Source organism: Hemitrygon akajei, chromosome 4 (genome assembly GCF_048418815.1).
Source record: "Hemitrygon akajei chromosome 4, sHemAka1.3, whole genome shotgun sequence".
NCBI lineage: Eukaryota > Metazoa > Chordata > Chondrichthyes > Myliobatiformes > Dasyatidae > Hemitrygon > Hemitrygon akajei.
The window spans coordinates 138,005,517-138,023,099 of NC_133127.1; the positions used below are offsets into that span (position 1 = coordinate 138,005,517).

Below are 17,583 nucleotides of genomic sequence, written 5' to 3' on the forward strand. Positions count from 1 at the left end.
AACTTTCTGTCTTAGACTCTGACCACAATCAGATAGATCATGAATCTTTGGAATGCTCTGCCCCACAGAAAAGTGGCTGTTTGGCCAGTTAGCTCATTCAAAACTAAGGGCCAGAGACCATGGAAGATAATAAAGGAATATAGATATGGGTCAGGAAGATGATATAAAAAATAATTTCTGATCTTATTGAATCTCAGACTAGGCTTGATTAATCATAAGACCAGTTATACTGTTTTTGAGTTTCTGTACTGTAACATCAGGCTGGAGATCCGAGAGCCAAAGGGCATAATCTGAGATACTTTAAATTTGCGTTCTTTCGATGTGAAATTGGGTAGCTCTCTTTGAGAAGGCAAAATTCTATGATTGTGAGAAACCTCACTATAAACAAAAATGTAGGGAGTACCCAAAGGATCAGATAACAGCTGTGAAAGGAGGAACATTCCAAATCAATGAACTTTCATCAGAATATTGAAATGAAAGGTCAACTTTTTCTTTATTGATGCTACACAATCTACATCCTCAATTTTTAAGTGATTTTCTCGTGAGTGATTGTGGAGCTATCACCCACAGAAGGACCTTAAATTAGCTGAATTTTTTGCAAAGCTGGAGTGTCAAGATATACGAAAGAAAACAAGATACATAACTGAAGATACCAGTTTAATGATGAACTAATAATATGGTGGACCAGAATTCAGAGGCTGAATGTTTTACATTCCAAGTTACACATGCCAAACTTAATACAAATGAACTTCCATAATTATATTAATAAATATTAAAAACTTTCATGCCATTCATACTGTGGAGGTATGGTTACCATAAAGAGCAAGTTATTTTTTTCAGCTCGTATGATCAACTTATGGATGTCTGTAAACAAGAAACCTGTTTGTAGTCCAGTTTTTGTTTGATGTTCTGTGCTCTTGCAGGCAAATTATGATGAGTTGAAGACGGATGTTACTTGTGCACACATACAAAGTGTGTTGGAAAGCATGATGGCATTATAATTTTGAATGGAGGAGATTTGCCCTGAGTTATTTTCATTTACTTCCTAAATGTCCGTTTATCACTAAGGGAAACAAAGATGATGAGATGAAGAAGGCTAAGAAAAGATTCATTTTACTGCTACATATCCAGAAATCCAGCATAAATTGTTTCATGAGATCTAAAAAGATATAAGGAGCTTTTAAAATTCATAACTGTGAATAATTGGTCCACATGTTATTGCTATTATGTAATAACTCCTGGAGCACAGTATTTGCTGTGACTCTTTCTGAACTCATGATTATTATTTTTTAAAGTTGCAGTTAATGTAGTATTTTCTGTTTAACAAATTTGAGACAAACTGATACAAATTAATTGGCACTAAACATGCGTGGGTTTTGAAGAATATTTGATGTATATTTTCATTTGATGTATAATTGTTTAGTGGTTAACAAGTATCTAAGAATAAGCTGCTGATAAGCAATAAAACTAGTGACAATAAATGTTTATTTTTATTTGTTTCCATTCTAACTGTGTTCTGTTTCTCTTGTATTACAGTATAAAGTTGAAAAGAATGTCCTGCTGGCTCAAACTCTGAACCTTTCTGTGTGGCACAATGACACATTTGGACGAAATAATTTTTTGGGTGAAGTAGACATAGAACTGGAAAAGTGGGATTGGAGTAGCAAGCAAATGGAATGGTACAACCTGAAACCAAGGGTAATTTATAGTGAAATAATTTAAAATATACAAGACAATTCAAAACAATGCACTTTTGTAATGTTAAATATTAATTCAGAATGCTTAAAATATTGGTCACCTTCAATTTTAAAACATATTTTCCAGTTATGTAACTTCTATCAGAAATAGAAACTCAGTTACATAAGCATGTTAATGATACAAAGTAAATAATATTCCATCACTGAATTAATAAAGCATTTAACATTACCCATCACAGGCTGGCCCTGGGCTACGAACACCTGATTATGGGCATCCCTACGTATTAATGAGCTCCCATAATATTTTTAAATTCATAAGCCTGACATGTGTTCATCCCTACAAACAGTAAAACTAGTTTCTCTTTCCACTTGTAATAATTGTTCTTTCTCATAAATCTACTATATGTGTTTTTGTACCTTTCATTACAATGTGGGGTTTGGTTACCATATTGATTTTTGTATATTTTTTGACATGAACACAATCAATGTATGGTCTTCTGTAAAAACAGAACTTATTTATTACCTTTGAACAACCTGTACTTTACTGCAAACAAGTGGAGTAGTATTTTCCACAGATAATGTTTTTTTTGATAACCTTTATCACCTGTTTTACCTGATCCATTACATACAGGATGTTATTAATCACCATGGTCATTTAGAGGCTCAGTATGAAATTATGTCATGATTATGTGCTTATCAGTATGTGGATTAAGCATATTAAAGAAAATTTTAACAGCAGCTACACAAGTTTTTCAGATACCTTCAGCTTACCAGATTATGAGCCGCAGATCTCCAAATATCAACCAAAAGATCAGGCTACTGTTGGCTGGAATCATGAGTGGATCTAGTGTGGATCTAGTAAGAACACATGATCCATTACCTTAAACAAAACATAGAAAATCTACAGCACATTACAAGCCCTTCAGCCCACAATGCCGTGCCGACTATGTAATCTACTATAGAAGCTGCCTAGAATTTCTCTACTGCATAGCCCTCTATTTCTCTAAGCTCCATGTCTCTTAAAAGACCCTATTGTATCCACCTCTACCACCTTCACTCACAGTGCTTTCCTCGCACCCACCATTCTCTGTGTGGAAAAACTTGCCTCTGACATCCCCCTTGTACCTACTTCCAAGCACCTTAAGACTATGCCCTCTTCATGTTGAATGCCTTCGAGGACAGCCTTCAGAGTATGCAGCATTTCACAGGAGCAAAAGAAGGTAAACCAGATTTGCCAGAGGATCTCAAAGGAGGAGTGAATGGATTCTTGCCAGGAGAGTGCATCTCCAAGGTATTTATTGGAGGTCACACCCAGAGCTCCTGTTTTCTGATGAACATCATAACCAGAGAATAAAGCTTTTAAACCAAAAGTGACAGAGATCTGTCGACCTTTACAGGCAGAACTGCAGCCATGTTGTAGAAGTGATTTTTACTATCACCCTGAACTTAGCCAGTAGGTTAGTTCAAGTAGTGATGATTAACTCTTCACAACAGAGCGCAAGAGTTGTGATGTCATGTTACAATAGGATAAGATGTTGGTGAGACTGAACCTTGAATATTTTGTGCAGTAGTGGTTGCCATTCTATAGGAAGGATGTAAGTAAGCTAGAGAGATGCAGGAAAGATTCAGTAGGATGTTGCTGAGACATGAGGAGAGAATGGATGGGCTGGGACTATTTCTCTGTAGTAAAGAAGGCTGAGGGGTGAACTTGTAGAGGTTTATTAAATTGCGATGGGCATTGTGAAGGTGGATGGTCGCAGTCTCTCTCCCAAGGCAGGAGTGTCTAAAACTAGAGGGGAAAGATTTGGAGTTGACCTGAGGAAGATTCTAATGCAAAGGATGGTGGGTATATGGAGTGAGTCATCAGAGTAATCAGGGTCAGGTTTAAATGGTTAAAAGTATGTCAAAAAGACAGTTGGACAGGTTCATAGATAAGAAAAGTTTAGAATGTTGTGATGTTTGCTCAGTGCAGGCAAATAGGACAATGGGGCTCCTAATATGCATCCTCCCTGAAAGTGAGTGTAAGATCAAATGCTTGGCATATGCAAGATGGGCCTTTTTTTGGTGTGATTATAACTCTGTGACCCTGTCAACAGATTACTGCATTAGCGTCATTTTTAACCTCCAATCAAGTATATGGGGCTTCATTTCCTTTGGCATGTGGAAAACTGCCAAAGCAATCATGTTGGAATTATTGTCCTCACCACACAAACTCTCCATCATTGAAATGGAGTGTGAGATTTACAAGTGTCCTTGCTAACTTTATGCCTGCTGCTGAAAACTACGCACATTCCTCTATATTTGCAGCCCCCAGTCGAAGTGCTCCAGCTAAGTGCTTGCCTCTGAAAATTTTATCAGTCTTGCAGATAGAAGGCAGTGGCCTTGCTCCCAATCATTGAAACACACCTCACTTTTACTGGAATCAATTAATTCCATTTGGAGTTGGTGTGCAATTTTGAATCAGTCCTTAGAATGTTGTGATGTTTGCTCAGTGCAGGCAAATAGGACAATGGGGCTCCTAATATGCATCCTCCCTGAAAGTGAGTGTAAGATCAAATGCTTGGCATATGCAAGATGGGCCTTTTTTTGGTGTGATTATAACTCTGTGACCCTGTCAACAGATTACTGCATTAGCGTCATTTTTAACCTCCAATCAAGTATATGGGGCTTCATTTCCTTTGGCATGTGGAAAACTGCCAAAGCAATCATGTTGGAATTATTGTCCTCACCACACAAACTCTCCATCATTGAAATGGAGTGTGAGATTTACAAGTGTCCTTGCTAACTTTATGCCTGCTGCTGAAAACTACGCACATTCCTCTATATTTGCAGCCCCCAGTCGAAGTGCTCCAGCTAAGTGCTTGCCTCTGAAAATTTTATCAGTCTTGCAGATAGAAGGCAGTGGCCTTGCTCCCAATCATTGAAACACACCTCACTTTTACTGGAATCAATTAATTCCATTTGGAGTTGGTGTGCAATTTTGAATCAGTCCTTCTGTACTTACATAGGATATGCATTTTCACAGTTCTATTTAAGAAGATTTTTTACTGGTTATCGGGATGCAGAAGAATTTGCACAAGAACTCCCAAATATTCGCTAACCACAGCCAAAGATTTAAAAGTGAAACGGATTAATGTTTAAGGACAGAAGAATACTTAAATATATTCTTAATTATATGATACAGGGGGAGAAAGGTAAAAATTTGAGAAATATTAATTGAGAGTAGTGATACTTTTTCTTCTCTTATATATACTTTTTTATGTTATGGGGGAGCTGGGGGAACTTCGGATCGATTGCTATGGGATTCACATGTGTAATCATGGCAATTGCCATGACCCGTACAACGGAGGGGGGTAATGTTGTGTTTTTTTTAATTCACAACATTAGTAGGGGGGTATTTTGTTATTTTTTTCTTTATAATCTATTTTTCTTTAATCTTTCTTTCTTTGCCTGGACAATCGGGGGGGAGGGGGGGGGGGGAGACACATAGCAACACGAAGAATCTTAAAAAGATTCCCCAAGGTACTACGAAAGTTGAAAAGTCAGGTATTACTATAGACTGGAGTAACCCTGTTTAAAATAATGACTAATTTACTGAATTTTTAAAGTTTTAATGTTAATGGGCTTAATGGACCGGTGAAAAGAAAAAGAATTTTAACATACATTAAGAAAATGAAAATAGATACAGCTTTTTTACAAGAAACACACTTAACAGAGATAGAACATCAGAAATTAAAGAGAGATTGGGTTGGAAATGTTATTGCAGCTTAATTTAATTCAAAGGCGAGGGGAGTTGCAATTTTGGTTAATAAAACTTTACCAATTAAAATACAAAATGTATTAATTGATTCTGCGGGGAGATATGTAATTATACATTGTCAAATTTTTTCAGAACTATGGACTCTTATGAATATTTATGCACCAAATGAAAATGATGTAAAATTTATACAAGAGGCTTTTTTGAATTTGGCTGACGCATATGACAAAACATTAATAGGTGGAGATTTTAATTTTTGTCTAGACCCAGTTTTAGATAGATCAACAAAGATTGTTACAAAATCAAAAGTAGCAAAATTAACTTTATCATTGATGAAACATTTAAATTTGATTGATATATGGAGAAGAATTAATCCAAAAGAAAGAGATTACTCATTTTATTCAAATAGACATAAAACTTATTCAAGGATAGATTTTTTTCCTATTATCAACGAATATTCAAGACAGTGAAAAATATGGAATATAAAGCAAGAATATTGTCAGATCATTCCCCCTTGACAATGATAATGATGACTAAAGAGGAATTGATTTACAGATGGAGATTTAATTCAATATTATTAAAACATCAAGATTTTTGTGATTTCATGAAAAAGCAGATTCAGTTTTTTTAAGATATAAATTTACATTCAGTTGATGATAAATTTATAGTATGGGAAACAATGAAGGCATATTTGAGAGGCCAGATAATAAGTTATACTTCTAAAATTAAGAATGAATATATGGTAGAAATAGATCAATTGGAAAAAGAGATTACAAAATTAGAAAAAGAATCTCAAAGATATATGACAGAAGAAAAACGTAGACAACTTGTTAACAAGAAGTTACAATATAATACACTTCAGACATACCGAACAGAAAATGCAATTATGAGAACTAAACAGAGATATTACGAACTAGGTGAAAGATCACACAAGATTCTTGCTTGGCAGTTAAAAACAGACCAGATTTCCAAAACGATAAATGCAATTAGAACAAGTGTAAATAAAATTACTTATAAACCTTTAGAAATTAATGAAACTTTTAAGAATTTTTATTCTGAACTGTATCAATCAGAATCACAAAATGATAATATCGAGATAGAAAGGTTTTTATCACAAATAACTCTTCCAAAATTGAATTCGGAAGAACAGAAGGGATTAGATATGCCTTTTACATTAAAAGAGGTCGAAAAAGCTCTAGGATCACTTCAGAGTAATAAATCCACAGGAGAAGATGGTTTTCTACCCGAATTTTATAAAAAGTTTAAAGATTTACTAATTCCTCCTTTTATGGAGTTAATATACCAAGCGGAAAGAACGCATAAACTTCCAGAATCTTTTTCGACAGCTATTTTAATAGTATTGCCAAAAAAAGATAGAGATCTTTTAAAGCCAACATCATATAGACCTATTTCTTTGTTGAATACCGACTATAAAATAATAGCAAAAACTTTATCTAATAGATTATCTAAATACTTACCAAAATTAATGCATACGGATCAAACAGGATTTATCAAAAATAGACAATCGGCAGATAATGTAACTCGATTACTTAGCATAATTCATTTGGCACAAAAGAGGGAGGAAATGAGTGTGGCAGTTGCTTTAGATGCAGAAAAAGCATTTGATAGATTGGAATAGGATTTTTTATTTAAGGTATTGGAAAAATATGGATTAGGAGTATCTTTTATAAAATGGATTAAAACCTTAAATACTAATCCCAAAGCTAAAGTAGTGACAAATGGTTAAATTTCAACATCATTTCAGTTAACAAGGTCAACTAGACAAGATTGTCCATTATCACCTGCTTTATTTGTGTTGGCGATAGAACCATTAGCTGAATTAATTAGAACGGACCCAGATATTATGGGTTTCAGAGTTAACCAGGAGGAGTATAAGATTAATTTATTTGCTGACGATGTTTTGCTTTATTTAACAAACCCATTGTATTCACTGTGTAAATTATCTTCTAGATTGGAAGAATATGGGAAAATATCAGGCTACAAAATAAATTGGGATAAAAGTGAAATTCTACCCCTTACTAAAGGAGATTATAGTCAATGTCGACTAATAACTCAATTTAGATGGCCGATAAATGGTATAAAATATTTAGGTATAAGAGTTGATAATGATATAAAGAATTTGTATAGATTAAATTATTTGCCATTATTGAAAAAAGTTCAAGAAGATCTTGATAAATGGATGAGGTTACCAATAACATTAGTGGGCAGAGTAAATGCTGTAAAAATGAATATATTCCCTAGATTACAATATTTATTCCAAACACTACCAATACAATTACCGCAGAAGTTTTTTCAAGAGTTAAATAAATGTGTGAGGAAGTTCCTTTGGAAAGGCAAGATGTCAAGAATATCGTTGGAAAAATTGACATGGAAATTTGACCTAGGAAGGTTGCAACTTCCAAACTTTAAGAATTATTATAAAGCAAATCAACTTAGATTTATTGCATCTTTTTTTGATGAAGATAAACTGGCATGGATTAGAATAGAATTAGATAAAATAGGAGAAAATATACCAGAAGATTTTATATATAAGTGGGAATCTAAGTGGATTTGGGAAAAGAAATAATCTCCTATATTAAAACATTTGATTGATTTATGGGATAAGATAAATGTTGATGATGAGATAAAGAAATCTTTATTAGCAAAGAGACCTTTAATTCAAAATAAACTTATTCCTTTTACAATGGATAACCAACTTTTATACAATTGGTTTCAAAAAGGGATTAGATATATAGGAGATTGTTTTGAAGGAGGTATATTAATGTCATTTGATCAATTAAAGAATAAATACAAAATATCAAACAACACTTTTTTGTTATTTCCAATTAAGGGCTTATTTAAGAGATAAATAGGGTCAAACAATGTTATTGCCAAAACCTAATGAAATAGAAACTTTAATTCAAAAAGGAAAAATTAAAAAAATTATTTCTTGTATGTATAGTTTGATTCAAAAACAGGCAATTAAACAAGGAATTCGTAAGTCAAGACAAAAATGGGAAACTGATTTGAATATTAAAATTGAAGAAACAAATTGGTCAAGACTATGTCTTGACAGTATGACAAATACAACAAATGTCTGGCTAAGATTAGTGCAATATAATTTTTTACATCAATTATATATGACACCACAAAAAATAAATAAATGAAACCCAAATTTATATGATCAATGTTTCCAATGTAATCAAGAAATTGGTACTTTTTTAAACTCTACTTGGTCTTGTTTTAAAATTCAGCCTTTTTGGACAAATTTAAGAGTTTTATTGGAACAAATTATTGGAACACAACTTCCACATAATCCAACATTATTTTTACTAGGTGATATTGAAGGGATAAAACCGAAATCCAAACTGAATAAATATCAGAAAGAATTCATAAAAATTGCGTTGGTAGTAGCCAAAAAGGCTATTGCAGTTACTTGGAAATCGGATTCATACTTAAGTATAGATCGTTGGAAGAATGAAATTTTCAGCTGCATTCCACTTGAAAAAATTACTAATAATTTAAGAGATAAATATGAAATATTTCTGAAAACTTGGTGCCTTTATTTACAAAAGATAGGATTAAATATATAGGTTCTCCGAAGATAAAATTATTGGTTATTTGGGGAAAGAAATAAATATATATACTAAAGCTATTATGAACTCCATAGAGCATGTGGGGATCTTCTGATATCCAGGCATTCTTTCTTTCTTTCTTTCTTTCTTTCTTTTTTCTTCTCTCTTTTCTTTCTCTTTCTACAGGGATATGTTAGGGGGGAGGGGGGAAGGGTTGATAATTTTTTTTCCTTCTGTAACCATTTGAAAATTCAGTTAAAAAAATTTATTTTAAAAAAAGAATTCCAGTAGTTTGGCCCAGGACAATGAGAAAAAGTTCAATTACATGGGCTCCAAGTTATGATTGAGTGAATGACCTGATTTATAGAAATCTGACCATGCAAGTACTCCATTTTAAGCTGTAATAATAAAATATTACATGATATTCGGTAATGACTGGATACACTATATGTTCCATTAACTTAAATATTGATACTGTTAGGGTTGTTATTCAATAAAATGAAACATAAGTAGTGTATATAGAGCAATATAATATGGGTTGTTATGGAAAATAGACTACTGACTTGTAAAGATAGTGACTTACATACATTTCTTGTGAATGCAACCTTTCTGTGAACTGGAGACTGCCTGTATGTCCAAACGTTTGACAAGCAAGCAGACACCATGGAAGGAATTATAGGCTTGAGAGTGGTATTGGAAAGCCAGTTGGTTGTTATCATTAATTTTATGCAGTCAAGTGGCACAGATTAGCTGAATTACAGAGTCACATTGCTTAACAGAAACTTGGAAAATGGGAACACAGGTTGGTGATTTGGTCCCTTGAGCCTGCTCTCCCATTCTGTATAATCATATAATTTTTAGTAATCCAAACCAGCTATATAATTCCTTATTTTTTCTCTGCCTATTTTACATGTTGAGGTCACATTAGCTATTCTCTAATAAATTAGAACTATTTCAAAGTTTGAAGTATGATGGAAAATAACCACCAATGCATCTACTATTTCTTGGGACATTTCCTTAAGTTCTCTGGGTTGCAAACTATCAGATCTTGGAGTATTCAGTTTTCCTAACACTATTTCTCGACTGATGTAGATTTAACTTAATCTCTTCAAAATGTTGGGGAACTAGTTATATCCCCTTCGTGAATATAAAACCTAAGTATGTATTTACTGTTCCCTGTAAATGTCTTGCTTCCAAATAAAGGCTATCTACATTTTCTTCACTAATTGTTTTCTCTTCAGTCAGTTTTTAGATTTTCTGCAAGCTTTCTGTAAAACTGTATTTTCCAAAGAATGCTAATAAAGTAAAACACTGTAACAAAGAAAAGGAATAAACCCTTGAGGGACTTCTAGGGTAATTTCAGAATTGGGAAAGAAAGCATGAACAAGATGTGCTCTAGGAGTGGTAGGATAGATGACTAGAGTCTATCTGCTTCAACTTCATGATAGCGAAGAAACAAAATGCAGATAGATGAGTCATTGTGTATCTGCAGAATCACATTGTTGAGATCGGCTAACTAGCTGTTTTTAACATAGCTTTCTAAGTTTATATTAAAAAAAAAAGCAATTCTATACTTTTGTTACTTTCCTCATTAAGTTAAACCACTTTTTTAGAAGAGTACTTTGATCAGTGCATTCTTATATATGTTGTACATAGGTTTTGCTATGTCATGGAAAAATATAATTTCAATTATTTTGACCAAATGATCCTCTTGTTCATAATTCTTTGCAGACAATTACCTCTTATACAAGTGATAACAAAGGTACCCTAAGAGTGGCTTTCCGTTATATTCCACAGGGACACAAAGGTATTTTATCCTTCATATCTGATAATGCATGGTTATTTTCATTTGCATTAAATATAAATACTGATATTTTTGGCCATAGGGAAAAAAACAGGTGAAGTTCAGATTTGGGTGAAGGAAGCCACTAATTTACCGCAAATTAGGGCACATCGTTTGGATCCATTTGTAAAATGGTAATAAGATTATTTTTGTATTCTACATTAAATTATTATAAAGCTTTTCCATCTAATACATTATTTTACAAAGAATGATTATAATTGTATATATGAGATTTATTTCCAAGGAGCTTGAATTTGTGCTAATAACAAACTGAGAACATTTGCCATTGACGGGAAGGAAATAATCATCTCTGAAGGGGTAATTAGTTTCTCTTGGGCACATTCAAAGTGATTGTTGTTATCCAACAGTGAGAATCTTAACAGATTGGCTGAACTGCCTATGATATGAAAATATTCTCAGGCAAACTAGGAAAAAGCCCAATTTATAATTAACTATTTTCACTTAAATTTTTGCAGACAGCAAAAAAAATTAAAACATATTATGCAGAGGTGGTAGAAAGCAATTGGGGAAAAAAATTAAGTTTCCTGCTAGGAAAAATCGAATTAGCATTTTTATGTGTAGCCCTCAGGTTCTGTCAGCTGTGTAAGTCCAGGGAAGACTATCTCTGGCCCTGTGAGGTGCAAAACCCCCTGTTTGTGTGGATGCTGTGTGATTTGTTGCAAAGCAGTACCACGAAATAACAGACGGTACACCATATGCAATTAAATTATTTAGCTTTATAATTCTTAATTTGACTAAAGGGTTAGTAAAGAAAAAACAAAAAGAAAAGAGCCCATTTTAATGAAACAGACTAATGTATACAAGTTGGAGCTCACAGTTCCCCTTTCACCAATCTTCCATTGAGTTCCCTGAGCCTTGTCGACTCCCTGCCCCACTCCACGTCCACTCGTTCCAAGTGTCTATGACCTCTCCTTTCTGGCATTTTCTCTCTCCATGTCCCACCGGACAAAAGCCCCAGACCACCTCGGTGTCAGGCACACAGCAGAAAAATACAATCCCCTCATTGGATGGCTCATATTTCAAAGCACCCATTATCTCTAACCGTAACCCAAACACTGCGTCTACAGAAAGACCATTACATTAACAGTGAAACCTTTCCCAGGTTGTTACATATGTGAAAATGCATTATATTTGGAAATAGTGAGGGAATTGCAGAGCACTTAGCTTTTTGGTAATAAACAGTTTGATGCATAATAATTGTAATTTTAGAAAAATAAATAGTGAATAGAGGCTGCTATTTTGGAACTGCCACGTCCGCACAGAAATCCTGTTGTTGGTATTTATGAGGGGAAATGCTCATCATTATGTAGGAAGTTGCTAATGTCTTTCTACAAAATCTAGGCTACAATTGATTCTTAACTGGCTGAGAGCAGGTTTCCATGGTTAACCAAGCATCATTGCAGTTATGTACTTTACACTTTTCGTAATTTTTGAGTGCTTATGCCAAAGGCAATTCCTTTTTGAGAGTAAACCAATATGTTTGAGTTTGGATGAACACTTTAATTTAATCAAATTGACTTTTCCTCTCTACAAGTTTCATTCTTCCAGACACGACCAGAAAAAGCCGACAGAAGACTCGGGTTGTAAAGAAAAGCAGAAATCCCAATTTCAATCACACTATGGTTTATGATGGTTTTGAGCCTGAAGACCTCAAAGATGCATGTGTTGAACTTTCAGTCTGGGACCATGATAAACTGGTGAATCATTTCCTTGGAGGAATAAGGATTGGCCTTGGCACAGGTAATGGCTTCTAAGATGTTAAATCGTTTGAATTTCATCATTATCCACTGCAACTATCATAATTATTCTGTTATCACTCTTAACTGCCTTCAGTTGTAGGCCTTGTTAAATGTACACATCAGGGATTTCAATTTGTAATTTGTTTTAAAAAAGAGTTTGGAGTAGTGGTAGGGAATTCATTTGAAATTAGATTGGTATAGGTAAGAGTTTCAAGCAACATAATTTCACTGTAAATTGTAAGAGGATATAGGGAATAACAGCACTGTAGGAATGTAGTTTATCATTATGTTACAAGGAAAGACAATTAATTAACTGATGCTTTTTGTAATCTCTAGTATATTGTGCATTTATAAACTGAGGTTGAAACCTCTTATTCTTTCTTTATTGACCACTTCTGTTATTGGACAGGTAAAAGCTATGGATTGGCAGTAGACTGGATGGATTCCACAGAAGAGGAAAAACAAGTTTGGAATAAAATGATCACTCATCCAAATATATGGGTAGAGAATGTGCTTCCTTTGAGAATGCTGATGCTCAGCAAAAGTACCACAAACTGAACTCAAGTACTAAATACAAATTTTACAAATCTGGGAGAGGTCTTTTTACAAACCAATATCACAAAATATTTTTGTGGCTGAACATCAGATGTGATAATATGGGGAAAATGTTTTCAATGATAACTTGCATTGGACTGAAAATCCTATGTTCACTTAAAATGTAAGAAAAGCTAAAGCTACATGTTGCTATATTAAAATACATTTTACAAAGCTGAAGTATTATAATTCGCTGCCATTAACATTTAAATGATTACAATAAACTTATTTCGTTCCAATGTTGGTTCATTATTGATACTGCAATATTTTAGCTTGTAAAAACCTATCATTATTTTGTTTATAAACTGTATGAAGATGAGTTCCAATATAATGGAAATTATGCAATAATTTGTACATTTTGTAGCACTTAAAACAGTGAGTACAATGTGTGCCTGTCACTTTATATGTCTGTTTATCACTGCTAACCAAAGATTAACTTCCACCCAAATGTCTTTCTAATAGGTGAGATTTTTTTTCAAAGTTGGGCAAGTGTCAATGACAAATAAAAGATTTTAAATATTTTTGCTCATGTATGGTTGGCACTGTAACACTACAGACAAGCATATTCATAATAAAGACTCAAGCTACCAATGAGTTTTTCTCTTAATAATTTACTTGGGGTTGAGGTTAAGATGCATGGCTAGTTCAGCAGGTTTACTCCACCTACACTGTGAAAGAGCAGTTTGGCAAATTTTCATTTTGTAATCAAAGTCAATATCCCGTTTATGTCATATCATTTTTATGTGGTGTGAATTTGCATAGATGTTGGTTTGGCATGTGTCATCTCTGTGCTCTGTTTTGCTCTTTGTATGTGTCAGTTGGAGGTGGATACTCCCAGTGGCAGAATTGTTTACGGATACATTTCGACAACCTTGCAACCTAAAGAACAATGCATGGCAGGATGGCGTTGAGCTCTGAATTCTGTCAGCCAGATTATGTATAGCTTGGGAAGCACTGGATTGGATTATCATCTCCTATGCTATTTTCACTCTGCAATTTTATTTCTTAAATGATTTATTTCCAATATTTGGCTAACTTTGGTGTTTCTGATTTTCTATTACAGTATGTCATTGACTGCCAATTAACTTGAACATTCATCCACTGTCTTTCCCCTTTATAGTTTCAGTGGGAGAAATCAGAAGGTCCCATACAGAGATTCATTTCACTAGCCTTATCAATCAATGTTAAAGTGTCAACAGGTTTTCATTTTGACTATTATCTGTTATCCATAAAATCATAGCTCCAGAATAATCCCTAATATATGCACCTTATTATTTTCTATACCTCCTATAAAATCACCTAAGTGCAAAGGGTGAATATGTCCCAACCTATCTAGTTTCCTCTTGTAACTCAAAACTGATGACATAAACTAGATTGGGATTTATTAACCCAGATTTTATATTAAGATTAACAATGAGGAAATTGGCACTTGCAACATTAATTTTCAGTGTATACGCGTACATAGTTTGTCATAGAAATCGGAAAACTGTCAAGATTGCCCTACTTCCCCATAGAATGGGGCCACTCAAGAATAAGTGAGTTTTTTAAGCAACAACTTAACTCTTAAAAGCAAACAGTGAACTTTCTAGTAATGAAATTGACTTTTACGAGTATAGAATATATTTTCTTTAAACTTTTAATTCTGATGCAGATATCACCATTTCTTTATAATTTATACTATGTTGAAAATGTGCTTTCCATAGGCTGTATTTCACTAGTGACCATTTCTTGTTGAAGTCTCATGCATCAGGAAGTTATTTGCAAGCCTGTGCTGGAACCTCTGGTGTTTTTCCTGATGTGGGATGTTTACCTATTGATATAATTTCTCAGATCAATGGGGGGGAAATATCAGATCTTGAAAGTGTAAATGGACAAACCTCACAGTGTCCAGAAAGAAAAGTGAATAAAAAAATCCCTGTTGAGTTACTGATTTTATTTTCTCTTTGCCCACGGTTTCTGAAAGGCATATCTTTCTGAGCTCCACCTTTATCCACAAGCATCACTGTCAGGGTTGCATGTAAGACTTGTAGAGGGTAGCATGTAAGCTATGGAGAGGGTGCAGAGGAGATTTACCAGGATGTTGCCTGGTTTGGAGAACAAGTCATATGAAGCAAGGTTAGCAGAGCTGAGACTTTTCTCTTTGGAGTGCAGAAGAATGAGAGGGGACTTGGGAGGTCTACAAGATTATGAGAGGCATAGATAGGGTGGATAGTCGGCACCTGTTTCCCAGGGCACCAATGGCAACAAGGGCATATGTACAAACACCAGAGGGCATATGTACAAATTTAAGGGAGGGAAGTTTAGGGGAGACATCAGGGGTAAGTTTTTTTTACACAGAGGGTTGTGAGTGCCTGGAATGACTTGCCGGAGATGGTGGTGGAGGTTAAAACATTAGGGGTATTTAAGAGCCTCTTGGACAGGCACATGGATGAAAGAAAAATAGAGGGTTATGGGGTAGTGTGGGTTTAGTACTTTTTTAAAAAAGGATTATATGGGTCAGCACAACATGGAGGGCTGAAGGGCCTGTACTGTGCTGTAGTGTTCTATGGTTCTATGGATCACTTCCCTCTTGGTCAACCATGCCTTATTGTCCCATCAGGCCACTATTACATGCGAGTTAATATTTAAAAAAAAACAAAATTATGGTTTTAACAAAAACAATGAATGTAGCACCCATTTAGTGTACCAAAAAACTGAATTTATAAATTTCTTGTTTATGAATACAGTAAACCTTCATTAGTCTGAGAAGTTATAGCTACAATTAAAAGACCTCTCTGGTGTAGCTGGGTGTGTGACATTGTTGAAGGTGATGCCTGTGTGGATATACTGGGAGATTAGCATTAGACTCTGAACTTCCTCATCAGGCATTTTCCCAAGAGCTTGGATGGACAATTGCAAATATCTGCTGGCCTTCAGGCTACAGTGCCATTGTTTCAACATCAATTTGACTGATAGTGTGGAGGATTGTTTTTGGCTGCAATGTTTTATTAATCAGCTGGTAAGTTGGGAGCAATAATATAAAGTTACGCATTTTGGAAGTTCAATTATGACCAGGACATAAGTGGTAAGGAGCTCTGGTGACAGAGGGACTAATGGGGCACATAGTGGTGATCCCCAAAAGTGACAGTACACATATATAATGTGTTGAAGGAATTATGTGAAATGCTTCTCTTCATCGACTATGACACAATGTAAGAACAAGGATGCCATGCGACAGCCATATGAAACATTGGTTGGGCCCCACCTTGTGGTGTTCTGATTTCCATCCATTAGAAAGGATGTGATGGTATTAGAAAGGGTGAAGAGGAGACTCCACAGCATATCCGAATCTCTTGCATTCATCCTGAGCATATTAAACCATAAGAAATAGGAGGAGCAGAATTAGGACATTCAGCCCATCGGTTTGCTCCAGCATTTGATCAGGGCTGATCCAGTTCCATTCTGCAGCATTTCCCCTTAACCTTTCACACCCTGACTTATGAAGAATCTATCAACCTCCACTTTAAGTACACTCAATTACCTAATCTCCATAACTGCATGTGGCAATGAAGTCCACAGATTCATGACACTGTGGCTAGAAAAATTCCTCCTCATCTCCATTCTAAATGGAAGTCCCATTCTTCTGAGGTTGCGCCCTCTAGACTTTCCCACTATAGGAAACTCCTCTCCACATCCACTCTATCTAGGCCTTTCAGCATTCAACAGGTTTGAATGAGATACCCCCCCCCCCCACATATGAAAAGCCTTTCAATCCCTGGGTCATTTTCGTGAACATCCTTTGAACCCATGTTAGCCCATTTCCAGACCTTGGGGATTTCACCAGTCTTTACTGACTTTTGAAAAATACATGTTAGGTCTTTGTATATGTAATCACAGACCTCTTTTAGGTACCCTTGGATATGTTGTCTGGCTCCAGAGATTTATTAACTTTCAGCCTTTTCAGCTGAAGCAGGACTTCATTTTCTAAGATCTCTAAGTCACTTAAAACGGTCTTGTTTTCTCTACACTTACTGGCATATTGCTAACATCTTTGCAGGTGAATATGCCAGTAAGTGTAGAGAAAACAAGGTTGTTTTAAGTGACTTAGAGATCTTAGAAATCAAAAGTCAGTTAAGACTGGTGAAATCCCCAAGGACTGGAAATGGGCTAATATTTTCCTGATACATAAGAAGAGTGATCGCACTGACCCTGGTAACTTAAGACCAGTAAGTTTAATGTGTATCGGAGGTAAGATAATGGAACTACTAATAATGAGGTGGAAAAACAGTTGATAAGAACAGGCATATTAGCAGAAAGCCAGCACTGTGCATCTATAGATGTTTGTCAAGCCTTCCACATCAGCCACAGCAGACAATGA

The 17,583-nt window shown here is 34.9% G+C and overlaps 1 protein-coding gene across 8 annotated transcripts in view; it reads left to right on the forward strand.

Annotated features, from left to right (window-relative positions):
- The window catches only part of sytl2a (synaptotagmin-like 2a), an 89,313-nt gene extending 75,496 nt beyond the window's left edge, over positions 1 to 13,817 (forward strand). For all 8 annotated transcript variants that reach the window (XM_073043415.1, XM_073043418.1, XM_073043419.1 and 5 more), the window contains 5 exons: positions 1,537 to 1,698; positions 10,761 to 10,836; positions 10,916 to 11,006; positions 12,428 to 12,633; positions 13,042 to 13,817. In XM_073043415.1, coding sequence (XP_072899516.1) covers positions 1,537 to 1,698; positions 10,761 to 10,836; positions 10,916 to 11,006; positions 12,428 to 12,633; positions 13,042 to 13,190 — 684 coding nt within the window. In that variant the 3' untranslated portion in view covers positions 13,191 to 13,817. The remainder of the gene's footprint in view (positions 1 to 1,536; positions 1,699 to 10,760; positions 10,837 to 10,915; positions 11,007 to 12,427; positions 12,634 to 13,041) is intronic.
- The last annotated feature ends 3,766 nt before the right edge of the window (positions 13,818 to 17,583 follow it).